The following is a 16,463-nucleotide window of genomic DNA, read 5'->3' as shown; positions in this document are numbered from 1 at the left end:
CTCCCTGCAGAACGGGGAGCCCAATGGGGGATTCAGTCCCAGGACCTTGAGGTCACGACCTGAGCCAAAGTCAGATGCTTAACCAGCTGAGCCACCCAGGTGGCCCTGCTCCCTCCTTCCTTGAGGAAGGTCCTGGGTCCAAGTGCGTGCTTGGCTGCTTAGCAGGTGACCTTGAATCAGTTGCCTGGCTTCCCTGAGCCTGTTTCCTTATCTGCCTGAAACTGACCCTGGAAATGCATGGCCTTGTATACAGGAGGTCCCCATGGCCAGGCTCTTGAGGGCCAGGGGGCCCTGGGCACTTGACAGAGCCCGTGCTGCTCTCTGGCCTCACCACACAAGAGGCGGGTACCACTGCCGCATGTGCTTTGCAGGATGAGCCCAGTTTGGTGGCACTTTTCACTGGGCAGTGTGCTCGCAGGGATGGCCATCCTTCTGCAGAGTAGCCTGTTGGTGGACCTTGGTGGATGCTTACGTGTGACTTACCCTGAGAACGGGACTGATCTTTTTGTGTCGTGGGAGCCGGGTGGTGGGACCGGGGCAGTGGCCGCCGTGCATAAAGCAGCAGTGTGGGACGAACTTCCCTTAGCTGCTCACCTGCCAGGCGCCCTAAGGGGAAATGTGGTTGAGGATGCTCACCCCTCAGATGCCCTTCAGCCTGTCTGTCTGCGCTTAGGGGGCCACACTCCGCTCCAGGTGGGTATAGCAGGCAGAACGCCTTTCTCGGGATAGGTCTGGAACCCGTGCCTGAGATGACAGCTGGATGGGTGGATAGGCTCTGTCCCCCTGGGCTCCACAGCTCCTGAGCCTCCAGAGGCTGAAAGTCCAGGTTATTCCAGGATGGTCCGTTCTGTTTGTCCAGGTGACAGCAAATCTTATTGTCCCAAAGATAATAGTTAGGCCCCCTGGAAGCCAAGCCAGGATCTGAAGGGATCGATCTGTTCTTGGCTCTAGTGGTGATGAAAGCTGAGCACCTGGCAGCCGCAGGGGACCTCGTTGAGACATGGTGGCGCTCTGTGGGTGTAGGATGCAGGGTGTTGTTTGGTTCTGGAGCCTCTCTGTGGGACCTAACCCAGCCTGGCCTGGGCCAAGTAAGGTTCTGGTTCTTAAAAGTAAAAATGCACGGGGCGCCTGGGTGGCTCAGTAGGTTAAGCCTCTGCCTTCGGCTCAGGTCATGGTCTCAGGGTCCTAGGATCGAGTCCCGCATCAGGCTCTCTGCTCAGCAGGGAGCCTGCTTCTGAAGCACCCCTCTCTCTGCCTACCTCTCTGCCTACTTGTGGTCTCTGTCTGTCAAGTGAATAAATAAAATCTTTTAAAAATGCATGGATTTCATGCAGCCTGCACTATGTCAGACCCGGTGAGGGTGAGAGCTCTCCTGAGACGTGCTGCTGGTAACTAGGGGCCCGTATCTAAGCCAGCTGGCTGCTCTGAGCCTAACCCCTGAGCCCCAAGTCTGGCTCCCTGCACAGTGCCTGTGTGCTCCTCCAGGAGAAGGAACAGCACAGGCTGACGGCAGCCAGGTCTGCTTTCTGAGGCGTCACTGCACCCACCTCACGCGTGTTGGTCACATCTGCTCCCTCTCATTAGAGAGTAGGTCCAGTTGAACCCCGGGCCCAGTGCCCTCCCTCTGGTGTGAACAAGAGTGTGTTGCCAGTGACTGAGGGACTCAGAGCTACCATGTGGTGGGCCCAGAGCCCCAGACAATTTTGACACCTCTTTGAGATGTTTGAAGTGTTCTGGCTTAAAATAATAGAGCTTCTAGAAAAAGAGAGGGTGACCCAGCTCTCTGGGGAGGTTGGCTTCTCCAGACGGTCCCCTAAAGCCTCAGGGATGTCTTTGGAGGTCTTAGAAGGGATTTCCCAGGTGAACCTCGCCCTGTGTTCCAAGGTCGAGTCTCTGAATAGGACTTCCAGCAGAAGCAGCCTCCTTGGTGCACAGGCAGTCCCATTCCCAGGGCCCTGGCCAGCGAGTGGCAGGGTCTGCCTGCTCTGTGTTCCTGAGCAGTTGGGATTTACTGCAGTGCGCTGAGAAAGCTGGCGCCGGCTGTTGAGCACGGCCTGGAGCTGACACCCAGGCTTGGAGGCTGGTGTTACTGGGAGGCTTTGCTAGGGCTGGAGGGTTGGAGAGGCTGTGGAATCCCAGCGCGTGCCCAGGAGACAGGGCTGGACCAACATGAGTGCTGAGGCTGAGCTCCCTACTTGCAGGTTCTGCTCTGTCTGTGACAAGGATGTCGGAGAATGACCTTTCACTAGGCACTGACCAGAGGCCGTGGGGTACTGCTGTGCCCCGAAGGGAAGAGAAGTCTCAGTTTGCAGCCAGGGCTTTTCCTTGTGATTTGGGCCCACGTCTCCAGGGACAAGTTCGTGGCGCTTGGCAGGGGGTGGGCTGTGAGACAGGACACATGTAGGCCGTGTGCATCCGGTAGCCCAAATCCCGGACGGTACCCCTGGGGACCCGGTGACCTAGTCAGGCCCCCAGCTTGCTCCACTGTCACTAGATCCTCTCTCAGTTGTTTGGGGAGCGGGGCTGTCATGCCCCCGACCCCTGCCCACCAGGCTCTGGGCAGAATGAAGGTTGACGCTGAGTTCAGTGCCTGGTGTGATGAGTTTCAGTCAAGTTAGGAAAGCCGAAGCAGCCCACCCAGCACTCAGGCTCCTCATGGGGCTGTGTCAGAAGAGCCGTGGTGCCAAGTGCTCCGTGTGCTTGCTGGCTCGTTGGTCTGGGTTTCCCATGGGTTTTCGTTGGGCTGCTCAAGGACTCTGTGAGAGAAACTAGTGGCCAAGGACACATCTTCCTGAGGTTGGCTCCTGCCTAGACAGAGGAGCCTCAGATCCCAGGAGCAGAGCGACGGGCCGGGGACTAGGCCTTCTGTACCTGAGCTTGCTCTGTCCCGGAAGGTGAATGGTAACAGACAAGACAAGATTTGAGGTTTGGCGGTTTGGCCATTCGCCACTGTGGGGACAGAGGGGCCCAGTCTGACGTGCGGACCCGGCCCCTGCGTGGGCTGTACTCAGCTCTGTAGGCTGTGTGCACGGAGGGGAGGGCGTGCAGCAAGGATCGAGGGAGGGATCGGCTTGATTCCTCTCTTTGAGGAAAGACAGAGGGGAAAGATGAAATAGTAATGAGACATAAGTGTTGAAAAGAGGGCCTGGCCCAGGCACGGGTCACACAACTCAAGAGAGGTGGCCCTGGCTGGCAGCTCATGATAGCCACACTCCCCCCTGGAGCGGGCCTGCGACTGTGGGAGCACCTTGCGGTGGGCAGTGTTTTCTGCGGATGGAGCAGGGCCTGGTGGCATAGAAGCACTTCGGTGGCATAGAAGCACTTCAGTGTGATGTTTTGTTTAGCGAATGTTTGTCTCATCCCATCACTCTGGCGTGGAACAGCTTACATAAGGAATTTGGATAAATTGTGAAATTGGATTAAGATCAGGTGGGCTGGTGACGGCGAGGCAGGCCGTGGCCCCAGGGCTGGTCTTCTGTGAGGCTGAGATAAGCTCTGCGCGGAGTGAGGACCCCAGTCCCTCCCCTCTGCCTTGTGACCTCCAGCAGGCTTGTCGTCTCCTTGTGCCTCATTTTCCTCACTAGCAGCAATGGTTATGGCTACCTGAGTAGTTAAAGAGGGGTTTTTACGATGGAGGCTAGTTGTTATCACAAGTTGTTAGGTTCAGTTTGGCTGCAGATTCTGCACGGAGCCTGTGACTAGCAAGTCCATGGAGCACCTGCTCTGGTCAGGGCTCAGATGCGGCCCACCCTCATCTGAGGGGAACATGCGCCAGACCCTGCCTTAAGGGTCCTTCTGCACTTCCTGTGTCCCCGTGTACCCTGTGTTCTGATTCACTTGGTGTCCCCACTGTAGGGTCACTGCTTTGGAGACCGAGGGGTAATCATGTTGGCTGACACACAAGGAGACATGGAACCCAGTGGGGGGAATGGTCTTGGGTCTTGGCCCCATGTGGCCCCGACCCAACTTGTTGGCTGTACCAGTGTGTAAACCTTGAAGCAGTGAGGGCTGTAGTTCACGGTGAGGGGCAGGTGTGGTGGGAAGACAGCACCTGGCCCACCCACTAGGGTCAGGAGGCTAAGTCCAGACTGTGTCTGAGCGGTCAGCATACAGGGAGCATAGTGGTCCTGATTCGAGTGCGCCAGACATGGGAATCTGAAAGAAATGCTTCTGTGGGGACTTGCAGGGAGGGGGGCTGGACCCGGAAGTTCCCAGGAGCTTCTTTTCTGGGAAAGAGGCAATTTAGAAGATTTTCTTAAAATAGAACTATTTGAAGAAAGGAAAGGGGGTAGTTATAACACCAAAGAGCAAGGCCCATAAAAGAAAAAATGGTAAGTGCCACTTCATTAGAATTAAGAACGTCTCTTTGAAGGACACTGTTTTCAGTTACAAGAAGGAAAAGACAAGCTGTGGACTGGGAGAGACTTGCCAAAACTTAACGTGATGAAGCTCTTGTATCCAGAACATATAAAGAATTCTCAAAATGCAATGCTAAGAAAATAACCCATTTTTTGTTTTTATTTTGATTATTTATTTTAAAGATTTCATTTATTTGAGAGAGGGAGTGAGAGAGAGCACAAGATGGGGGCAGGTCAGAGGGAGAAGCAGACTCCCCACCGAGCAGAGAGCCTAATGTGGATGGGAGCCTGGGAGCCTTGGGAGCATGACTTGAGCTGAAGGCAGACACTCAACCCATTGAGCCCCCAGGTGCCCCGACCGGTTTGTAAAAATGTGCTACAGCTTTGTGTAGCTTTACCATGAAGGTACAAGAATGGCAGATTAGTCCAAGAAAGATGCTCCTCATTAGTGGTCAGTAAGGAATTGCAAACTGAAGTCCCAGTGAGCTCCCACTTCCCACCTCTGAGAATGGCTAAAATAAAACAGCCGACACTGCCCAGTGCTGGTGTGGACAGAGCGCGGCTGGACCCCCTCACTGCTGGTGGGACGCAGTGATGAGGCAATGCTGGGAGGTGGTTTGGCAGCTTCTTGTAAAATTAAACAGACACTTACAAGAGGACCTTCCAGTTTTGCTCTTGGGTAAAAAGAAAACTCATGTCCATACAAAATCCGTATGTGAATGTTTATGGCAGCTTCATTCATTCGTCCCCAGAGTAGGAGACAAGGCTTGTGTTCTTCAGGCAGCAAATGGATGAACAAACTGGTATACCACAGGAGCTTAACAACAGTGCAGAAGGAAGGGACTTTGGAGACAGCAGCACAGATGAATCTCAAAGGCGTTCTGCTCAGTTTGTGTGGTCAGCTGGACAAGGGTCTGATAAATGTCCGGGACTTAACACCTAGAACTTGTGAATGGGACCTGACATGGAAAAAAGGGCTTTGTAGATGGGACTTAAGAATCCTTAGATGGGGGGTGCCTGGGTGGCTCACTGGGTTAAAGCCTCTGCCTTTTGCTCAGGTCATGATCCCAGGGTCCTGGGATCAAGCCCCACATCAGGCTCTCTGCTCAGCAGGGAGCCTGCTTCCCCCCCCCCCCCACCCCGCCTGCCTCTCTGCTTAATTGTGATATCTCTCTCTCAGATAAATAAATAAAATCTTAAAAAAAAAAAAAAGAATCCTTAGATGGGGAGATCATCCTGGATTATCTGGTTGAACCCAAATGTAATTACAAGTGACGCTGCAAGAAAGAGGCAGGAAGGGGCACCTGGGTGGCTCAGTCGGTTAAGCCTCTACTTTCGGCTCATGATCCCAGGGTTCTGGGATCGAGCCCCATATCGGGCTCCCTGCTCAGCGGAGAGCCTGCTGCTCCCCTGCTTGTGCTCGCTTGCTCTCTCTTTCAAATAAATAAATAAAATCTTAAAAAAAAAAAAAAGAAATATGACAAAGAAGAGAAGGTGTTATGACCACATAGGCAGAGGTTGGGGTGATGTGGCCACAAGCTGAGAGATCCCTAGGGGTCCCAAGAGGCTGGAAGAAGTGAGGAAGGTTCACCCTCGAGAGCCTCTGGGCAGAGTGCGGCCCTGCCCACACCTGGATTTCAGCCAGAGAATGCTGATTTCAGACTTCTGGCCTCCAGGACTGGGAGAGAATACACTTCTCTTGTTTCTAGCCACCAGGTTTGTGGTGATTTGTTACACTGGCCACAGGAAACTAAGACCGTGTAATTCCATTTATGTAACTGGGAAGAGGCTCAACTGTAGGGACAGAAAACAGATCTGTGATCGCCAGGGACTGGGGGTGGCGGAGGGTTGGAGTATAGGTGGGCACGGGAAATCAGTGGAAAGAAGGTGGTCTTTCTAGTTTGCCTTTCTTTGAGGACCCAAGAGGAGCAAACAGAACACGCAGGGGTGGGGGGTGTCCGGGTCACAATTTCAGGTGATTTGCATCTTTTTTTTCCCTAGTCCTCAATCTTTTCTAAACCTCAAATAACTCTGTACCTCCATGAATTTAGATAGAAATATGTGCTGTGCTGGCCATTGTGTAGGTCCTGATTTACACCTGGCTCTTGGCCACTTGGAATCTCTTTTCTTGCCCCCCCCCCCATTTTTTAAGATTTTATTTATTTATTGACACAGACAGATGGAACACAAGCAGAGGAAGTGGGAGAGGGAGAAGCAGGCTTCCCGCCAAGCAGGGAGCTCGATCCGAGGACTCCGGGATCTTGACCTGAGCGGAAGGCAGATGCTTAACGACTGAGCCCACCCAGGCACCCCTCTTTTCTTGCTTTTATGTGCCCCTCCATGTAGTGATCAGTGTGTTGCGGTTCTCCCTGTCTGTACTTCACGGAAATGGCCCTTCACCGTCCCAGACACTGTCTAAACTCTCCACAGCCTCGGCATCCTGCTCTGAGTCTGCCAGGAAGTTGCAGGGAGGATTCCTTGAAAGGAGTTTCCCAATTGTTTGTGCTTTACTGGAAAGGGGGGGAACAGTTGCCAGGAGCTCAGCAGCCAGGCCTTTTCTCGGGACTTAACTGCCCCCTTTCCTGGCCACATTCTGCTCAGGAGAGGGTGATGGATTGATAGCAGCCCCTGAGAAGTCCTGGCGCACTCCGCTTGTGCTTTGTCAAGACGACAGTCTTTAAGGAGGAGCAGACACGCCTTCTTTTTGGTCCATTTTCCATAGGCACCTCTGTGCCATGGGGGTCAGGCCCTGCAGATTGCCAGGAGCATGTCTCTCCAGGCAGAGCTGACACCCAGCCCAACATGCACTTGGCAGCTGGGAGGGGCGGGGTTCAGTGCTGCTCCCAGGCAGGGCCGGTGGCCGGCGTCGTGGGTCTCTGTCCAGGTCAGGCCAGTTCTCACTTGTCCTACCTCTGCAGGCTCTGTCCCCCTTCCCCAGATGATGTGCAGCCTCTGTGCTTGTCTCTCTCACTGGCTTTGCCCCATGTCCATTCTGTGTGGCATGGGAGGTCTCGTACAAGTGCACTTTTTATTTTAAACCTTTCACATGGGAATGCTAACGTGTGGAGATGACAGAGATGAGAAGAACATTCGGCCCTCTGCCATCACCCATCCTTGCCCTCTGGGAGAGCCTGGCCCTTCTGTCACAACTCCTCCCCGCCCCCCCCTTCTGTTTGTTTAGTTTTGCTGGTGCATTTGTAAAACAATCCCAGGCGTCTTTGTTTCACACTGGTTTTTTCCAAGACCAAGTTAAATGTTAACAGACATGGACTGTTTTCAGACTCCGTCTTCCCGCTTCTCTGCGAGCACCTGAGCGCCGCCCCTGGCACCCTTACAGGCTGTGTCTGCTGGGGCTTCACGTGGCGGGACCCATGCGGAGCCACATGTGGTATGCATGTCAAGTCTGGTAATTTATAGCACTCCATCCTTCTTCCTTTTGTGCCATCCATCTGTTGAAACCAGGTCATTTGTCCCGTGGACTGTCCCACGTTATGGCCCATGTTCTGCTCTGACGATTGCTTTCCCCTTTGTTTTCCTCCTGGCAGCCTTAGCTCAGGGCTCTGGGCTTGGCACTGCTGATGCTGGGGGCTGGGCCTCTCTGGAGTGGGGCTGCTGGGGGCACAGCATCCTGGGCCCTGTTGCACCTGATTCCAGAAGTGCCCTGCTCCCCAACCAAGGATGTCTCTGGATGTCACCTGTGTCCCCGGGGCACAATCACCCACCTGAGAACCCTGAGCGCAACTCTGTGCCTTACCCAGGGTGCTTCCTGGACTCAGAGGCGGATTTTGAAAGCTCTGTCCTGTGGCTCCACCTGGGAAGGGTTCTTCTCCGTGGGGGACTATAGGGGGATTCTGGCCATGGTGAAGTTCTCAATCGCCCTCTCCTGGTGCTAGTGTGGTGGGGTCTTGGGCAGCACTCCGTGCCCTCTCCCACGGGGCTGTCTGTTCCCTTGCTCTGCCTGCTCCCTTTGTCTTCCTGCCCGTATCAGCACCTTTGGGATGCCTGTGGGAGCTGCTTGGGCCAAAGACCGCAGGCTGTCCTGGGTGATGCCTCACTGGCCGCCCCCACCAGGCCTCCTGACTCATGCCGGGCTCTTGGCTGAAGCACAGCACCAGCAGTGACACTTGTCCCACTGAGCTCCTGGTTTCAAACCCACACATGCCCAGTCAGAGATGGGGTTCTGCTACACAGGGTCCTGATGGGGCCAGCAGGGGTCGGGGGTGGCCCTCCATGCCTACTGCGGTCACTGGGGTGCTCAGTCCCTGGGGCGGATATGACCTCTGAGCCTGGGGTTGGAGTGACATGACCCCCTCAAAAAGGTCTGCAGAGACTAGAGGCATCGTGTGTAACTTTGCCAGCCTGAAGCACAGCTCACACAGGCCCTGAGCTGATGCATGCCGACAGGTAGTACCATGTGCCAGACACTGTTCTAGAAAGTTACATTACCTGGTGACTTGCTCGTCATGGGCAATAATGCAAAAGCTGCCAAGGCAACAGAGAAATGGGCAACGCCCTGGCTAGTCTGTTGGACCCTCCTGGCCTTGCCATGTCCACTGCCTTTTGCCTTTTGTCCTGCTAAGGAGGCAAGGTAATAGGGTGACAGGGTATGGCCCTGGTCCCATGAGCTGTCATCCCCTGCAGGGAATAGCCAGCTAGAAGGCCGTGGTCGGCCATGTTACCATGGTGCACCCATGCATTGCCAGGGTGTCCCAGCTGCTGGGGGCCGGGCCAGGCCCAGCGGGTCCAGAGGGTGAGCATGGGTCCCACTGAGAAGGCATCTCTGACAAGGGCTCTGGCTGTTTGCTTCACAGACACTGTTGGTGCCACTCCTTGGGGCAAGTCCATGAGCCCGGGGGAAGGCCTATACAGCTGCCACATTGCCACTGACTTCCATTTGCACCGTGTTTTTTTAATCTGGGGCTGCTGCCCCGCCTTCCCTCGGCAGCCCTGCCGCTCCACACCAGCCTCTGCCCGCCCTCGGTCAGGTCTGCTCTCTGGCCGTGTGCACCGTACCCCTCATTTGATCCTTCGTGTGCAGTCATGGCCATGTGGTGGGGTGGTCTGTGTCCAGTTGTCCCGCCCTGCCTGCCATGCTCTGTGGGCCTGGCCTGGGACCCGAGGAACTCGGGAAGTGCCCCTCAAGTGTGTAAAGGGCCGAGTGGTCCCACCATGCTAGAGGTGCATGGACAGCGTGTCCAGCAGGCAAATGTGCAGAGCCTGGCTGCTCTACTCGCCCAGGGCCTTGGTTCAGGGAGGTCAGGGTTAGCTTGGCACTGAGGGAACGCAGCCCTCCAGTTAACCTCGTGCCACAGGTCATATGGTGGCAGGACCCTGGCATAGTTTGCATCCATCTCCCCACCCCGCCTACCCCGGTCCTTGTGCCCCATTGCCACCCTTTCAGGACTGCACTTCCAAATTCTGTACTTCGTCACTGTTCACGCCCTCGATAGTCCGTGATCATCTGTAGAAACGTAACCACGAGACAGTCTTCCATGTTAGTACACACACTCCCTCTGCCCTGGTGCTCTTAAAACAGTGTGCAGATCCACACGTCCATCTGGTGTCACTGTCCCTCCTGAAGGACTTCTGGAACCTTCCTTTGCAGTGCAGCTCTATTGCAGAGATGATCTCAGACTGTGTGTGCCTGAACAAGCTTTTGTGTCCCCTTCTCCTTCACTGGATGAAGAACTCTGCTGGCATCGGCATCCGCTGTTCTTCCCTCGGTGTTTCACACACGTCCTTCCCTGGCCTCCAGGCTTGTTTCTGACACTTGGCCTTGTGAGTCTTACCTTTGCTCCTTGGTTCGTAGCATGGCAGTCAGTGGTCAGACGGTTTTGCTTATGGTGTGCTGTGACATGGCTCTTTGTTTTCCTGCTGGTGCTCCTTGGATCTATGGAATTATTGTGTTCCTCACATCTGGGCCATTCTTCCTCGGCTACTGCGCTCTCGGGATTCCAGTTACCCATATGTTGGAACTCTTGGTAGCATCATCCCACAGTTCACTGAGGCTGTGTTCATTTTCCTGTAGACTTCTTTCTGTGTATGATTCATCTTGGATAGTTTCTGGTAGTTTGTCATCAGGTTCATAACCTTTTCTTCCACATTGTCTAATATCAATCCCACCTCGTGAGTTTTTCTTTCCAGATATTTCATTTCTTGGCTCCAGAAGTTCCATGTGGCTCTTTCCTCATACTTCATATTTCTCTTCTCACCAGTTCAAGTTTCTTTAAAGCCCTTGAACGTTTTCCAAAGGTAGTAGATGCTCTGAAGTGAAACCCTTGTCTTTCAGTTCCGTAGTCTCTGTCCTTTGTGAGTCTGTTTTCATTCACTGAATTTTCTCCTGGGTTAGAGGTGGGGGGGTCACATTTTCCTATGGCTTCACACATCTGGAGGTTTTGGTTTCGGATACTGAGTGTTGTGAATTCCATGGGGTTATGTGGGGATTTCATTGTCTTGAAGTGCGTTGGTTCTGCTGCTGGCTGCTGGGTTAGCGGTGGATCAGCAGATCCTGCGGAAGCTTGTTTCTGAGATTTTTTTAGTAAAGGGAACAGATGGACGCCTTTACTTGAGGGCCCGTTTAGCTCCCCTGCTGAGTGGGGTACAGCGAGGGCTCCCCTGGACTAGCAATGCACATGGCACATCTGCTAGGCTACATCCTCTGGTCTTGGGCCCTGCTTAGGGGGATTGCCCCCGAGCCTTCAAGGGGAGCAGCTCCGGGCCCCGAGTGCAGGCTCCAGGACAGGCTTCTGCACTGCCCCCTCCTCCGTGGGCCTCTGCCCGCACATCCGACGCCTTCAGCCTCCCCAGCCCGTGATCTGGAAGGTTTCTTAAGGCAGTGAGCTGGGCAGGCAGACTGCCACAGGGGCCCACAGCGTTTGGGGTTCCCCTGAGCTGCCTGCCCCACCCTGAACCTGACTCAGAGGGAAGGTTAAGAATTGATGAATTAGGGGCACCTGGGTGGCTCAGTGGGTTAAGCCGCAGCCTTCGGCTCAGGTCATGATCTCGGGGTCCTGGGATCGAGTCCTGCGTCGGGCTCTCTGCTCAGCAGGGAGCCTGCTTCCCTCTCTCATTCTCTCTCTCTCTCTCTGCCTGCCTCTCTATCTACTTGTGATCTCTCTCTGTCAAATAAATAAATAAAATCTTAAAAAAAAAAAGAATTGATGAATTATACAGCCAGCTTTATTCCAGTAGGTTCTTGGAGGTGACAGGCTTGATGTGTTTGAGTCATTCAAATTAAATATATTTGCTTTATAGTAAATAGCCGAGAACCTTTGTTTAGAAAAATAAAAACCTTACTTTGATCTAGAAACAGATTTGCATTGCAAGTAGCAAACCTCTCCCCACAACAAAACAGTGTGTGCCAAAGGCCACTTGAGTGGATGTTAGAGACACACAAGTGGTTTTAGTACGTTTTACAGCTCTTTAGAGATTTCTCTTTTCTTAAACCTTTTTGTAACAGTTTTAATTTCGTTACCCTTCATTGAAATGTTGCTGGGCCTCTGAGCTGGGAGTTTGTGGCAGGTGGGGTGGTCACGTGCAGGTGTGTAGGACACTCCAGATCAGATTCCTGCAGCCCCAGCTGGGACCTATGGTTCCTCCTGGAAATCTTTTTTTTTTTTAAATATTTTATTTATTTGACAGAGAGAAATCACAAGTAGGCAGAGAGGCAGGCAGGGGGAGAGGAGGAAGCAGGCTCCCTGCGGAGCAGAGAGCCTGATGCGGGGCTTGATCCCAGGACCCTGGGATCATGACCTGAGCCAAAGGCAGAGGCTTAACCCACTGAGCCACCCAGGCGCCCCCCTCCTGGAAATCTTAAGCGGGGGTGGGGTGCACGCAGTGGCGAGCAGGTGCCCCATGTGGAAGAGTCTGCACGAAAGGTCAAGGTAGTCTGCCCTGGGGTGGAGGAGCTGAGTCAGGCAACCTCATTAACCCTGATTACCAAGGGTGGGTCCTGCTGGGCCTGTAAATGTGGCTAGGACTGTGACCAGCGGTCCACTGCTGGGTGGTGTGGCCCGAGAGCCGTTAGAGCACATCATGTCATCCAGTGAGTGTGAGGGCACTGGGGGCTGCTTCTCCCTTTGTTCTAATGTCTTAGCAGGTGGGGCCTCTATCCCTCTGCCTGCACAGGGCTGGTGGAACTTAGCTGGGTCCGGTCCTGGTGCCTGTTTTTGTTAGGGGCTATGAGCGGGGCCTGTGGGGAGTCACCCAGGTATGTATGTGATAGGATAAGTGAACGGCTCTGCTGTTGACAAGAAGGGCCTGGATCTCCTGCTGAAGGGAGGAGTCACCATGAGAACCAGGGGCCTGGTTCTGTGACGATAGGCCGCGTGGGAACATGTACTTGGCACTGTTGGGAAAGCCTGGGCTTTTGGGCCTCTCTGCCAGCTTCTCCAATGGGTAAAGTCACGGCTATTGGGGAATGAGTGACTGCAGGAAAGGAGTCTTCTAGATAACTTGCTTGACAGCTTCTAAACCAGTTAAATGCTTCACCAGATGGCCCACGGGGAACATGCGGTCCTGGGGGAGGGTGGCCCACCAGACCAGCCCAGGCACTGCTGGGTGAAAGAAATCTCCCCAGAAAGAACCCTGGTGGGCTTCTTTCTGGGGAGATGTGCCCTTTCAGGTTCCTCCCCATTATTACTCTAAAGCCAGACTTGCATCATTACCATTGTCATGGCCCCTGTCCCCCAAGCTCCTGGAGCCCACAGGCCTTGCCCTGTGTTGATAGCAGACACACACGGCCCTTGAGTTAGCCCCAGGCTGGCTCACATGGGGGTCTGGGCCTGCAGACCTGGGGGTCCGAGAAGCAAGCCCCAGAGCTCTCTGCCACTGTGGCATCCCTTGTGTCTGCTCCGGGCTTTGTGCCTGCTGTTCCTGCTGCCAGGAGCAGCCTGCCTTCCTGTCCTTGACGATCAGGTAAGGTAGGTAGAGAGTTCCTGAGGACTACTTTGCCTTAGCTGTGGTGTTCTTGTATCTTCTGCTCTTTCCTTCCATCTGCTCTATATCTTGCACTGAAAATGGTTAACAGACTGGAATATCTCCCCTGGGTGTTCAAGAATCCTCTGGGTTCAGGTGATTGCTCAAAGCCCAGGAGTCTGCAGAGAAAGACTCTCCGTGAGCCTGAGGGCAGGTTGCAGCTGTCACAGAGGTGCTGAGGGCCAGTGGAACTTACCCATTTTAGGTGTAGAGTCTGTGAGCGTTAACACACTGCCCTAGACCTTGCCTCCCGCAGCCTGCAGCCATTCCCTGCTCCCGCCCGTGGCCCAGGCACTCACTGATCTGCTTTCTGTCTCTTTGGTTTTGCCTTTCCTGGACACGTATGTGAGCAGAGTCATAGGGTGCAGGGTGTCCTGTGTGGAGGCGTGCTTACTTACTAGGCAGTGGCTTTGAGGTTTGTCCATATGTCCACACGGAATTTGTTCCTTTTTCTTCTGGGTAGTATTCTGTTGTTACCTAGTCCGCCGGTTGGTGGATGCTTGCTTGGGTAGTTGCTGCCTTTTGGATCCTAAGAGTAATTCTCCTGTGCACAGCTGTGTATACGTTTTCGTGTAGATCTATATTTTAATTTCTCTTGGGTCTGTCCCTTTGAGTGGAAATGCGGGGTCATATGGTAACTGTGTTTAACCTTTTTTAGAAACCACCAGACCATTTTCCACAATGGCTTTGCTGTGTGAGCTCCCACCAGTGTGTTGGGTCTTGTCCTTACTGTTTTAGCCATCCTGATAAGTGCATGGTATCTTCTGCGAAACCTGCGGCTTCTCGTGAGCTCATCGGCCACCTGCAGGTTTTCTTTTTGGTCTCTGTCTTTAACCCAGTCCCAAGCAAAGGCCTCTTAAATGTTGTGTGTCCAAGGGCCGAGCCAGGCCAGGGACCCGGCGGGTGCTGTTTCTTATTCTCTGAACGTCAGCGCAGGAGGTGGTCGTAGCTTTTAGGATGGGTCAGCTGGTCCTGAGCCTGCTTTGGGGAAAGCCTGGCCTCTGTCTTCGAAGCATGGCGACCCTCCGAGGCAGGGGCTGGTTTCCAGTCCTGGAGCCGGATGAGGGGCTGGAGGATGTCCCACATCTGACAGCCTGGCAGTGAGAGGTGACATGCTTTGGAAGTGTAGGCTGTGTAGGAAGTGTCGGCTGGTTTCTAGGGTGTCCGATAAGTGCTGGTGCTTGGTGTGGTCTCTCAGGACATTTGGAATTCTGCCCCAAGTTCACTGACAAGCTGCTGCAGATGACAGGAATCCTTGAGATTTGGCGAAAGAGCGAGCTCTTGCTAAACAAAGTGTGGGATGGGGGGAGCACATGCGTGGCTTGTGTGGGCCATGCCTGCCGCATACGACCGCAGCCCTCAGCCCAGCCTCTAATGGACCCATGCACGTCGAGAGGCCAACCTGCCCATTGGTTGGTCCTTCCCGTGATTCTAGAGAGCTGCTTCACTCACCCAGGGCCCGTGGTGGGCCTGACAGTCTGGGTGGGGAGCAGACAAGTAGTCACTCCGGACACCTGGGGTCTAGGAGTGTGGGGACCAGCTTGGGGGGGGGGGCTCCTCTCACTGCCAGTCAGGCTGGGGTGCAGACCCGAGGGCAGGCTCGAATGGAGATGGGAGGCCCAGCCATTTGGAGGAGGCTGCGGAGGACATTGGGCACAGAAGCAAGGAGGGTGTGGGAGCAGAGGGAAGGGGTCTAATGACAAACGAGGGCCATGCCATGAGGTGATAATGTGTTGTACAGAAGGTGGGTGCTCGGGCCCAAGATGGATGAGAAAGAGTTAGGTGCGACCCTCCATCTGGATCCACGTTCTTTCTGAAATTCTAACAGAAGGCCGATCTCTGAATAGCTGAAGCTTAAAGTATTTTGAGTTTTTATGTATATTTTTTCTTGTGACATTTGGAAATTCCGCCACCCCAGGCTCAGTGACAAACTGCTCTGAAGCTGTCATGTGGGGGTGAGCGGGCCTTGGGCCCTGTCCTGGGAGCCTTCTGGCCAGCGGTGCTCATCCATTGCGATTCCCGGGGGTGTCTCCGGGGCAGGGCGGTCTGGGCTGATGTTGGTCTGGGGGAGCAGTGAGGGGCTGCCCATTGCCTCTGTCTCCATTCTGACCTCTCATCTACCTGCCCCCCGGGCCGTTCAGGAACTCCTACTGAGCCTTCAAAATCCTGCTTCAGAGACCTTTCCTATAATTTTTAGGTGTGTGTGTGTTTTCTCTTGCCTCTTCTGAAAACACTGTCCTTACCCTACTCTTTCTTTTTTTTTTTTTTTTTTAAGATTTTTTATTTCTTTATTTAACAGAGAGAGAGATCACAAGTATGCAGAGGCAGGCAGAGAGAGAGGGGGAAGCAGGCTCCCTGCTGAGCAGAGAGCCTGATGTGGGCCTCCATCCCAGAACCCTGAGATCATGCCCTGAGCCGAAGGCAGAGGCTTAACCCACTGAGCCACCCAGGCACCCTACCCTACTCTTTCTATAACTGGGAAGTGAGTCTTGGATTTCGAGATATCTTTATTAACATTTTCCCATTTTGCTTTTTTGCAGGAGTCTGTTTCACTGAGACCATCAATCCGATTTCAAGGAAGTCAAGGGGTGAGTATTCTTTGTCTTAAGCACATCTGGAATTGTGGCAGCGTGCTCTCTGGCCTGTCATGGCATGCTGGGTGCAGAAGCAGGCTGGGGGCAGCATTTTGGTCCCATCTCTGTGTGTCAGGGCACGTGCTGGGCCGAGCTAAGGTCTGCCAGGTTGGTCCCATTGCCGGGGCCACACCAAGAGGCTCTCCGGGGTGAATGCAGCTTTTCTGTCCAGCAGTCCCTCAGTCTCCCCTTCCTTCCTGTAGCCAATGCATAGCTGACTCCCAGACTCCCAGGTCTCTGTTCTGATCTCATCTCTGCGCTGATTCAAAACTGAGGTGTCCCAGGGGCCAAACAGGCCTGGAGCTGTGGCCTCCCCAGGAGCTGGTTTGTTGGTGCACCTGGGCCCATGGGTGTCCAGTTTTAGTACTGGGCTACCGATGGGGAAAGGGGGTTGTTATAGAAACTGAGCACTTCATGTTTTCTGAAATGCATTTATTTCATTCTAAATGACCATCTTACAGAAAAATTGGAGAATAAAAGAAAGGATGAGTTGTCC

General features: G+C 53.9%; 1 protein-coding gene across 1 annotated transcript in view; it reads left to right on the top strand.

Annotated features, from left to right (window-relative positions):
* The window catches only part of ELL (elongation factor for RNA polymerase II), a 74,919-nt gene that overhangs the window by 31,574 nt on the left and 26,882 nt on the right, over positions 1 to 16,463 (top strand). Inside the window, exon 2 of the mRNA XM_045992241.1 lies at positions 15,875 to 15,922. Coding sequence (XP_045848197.1) covers positions 15,875 to 15,922 — 48 coding nt within the window. The remainder of the gene's footprint in view (positions 1 to 15,874; positions 15,923 to 16,463) is intronic.

This window comes from Meles meles, chromosome 20 (genome assembly GCF_922984935.1).
Source record: "Meles meles chromosome 20, mMelMel3.1 paternal haplotype, whole genome shotgun sequence".
NCBI classification, from domain to species: Eukaryota; Metazoa; Chordata; class Mammalia; order Carnivora; family Mustelidae; genus Meles; species Meles meles.
This window is presented reverse-complemented; position numbering and strand designations above follow the sequence as displayed.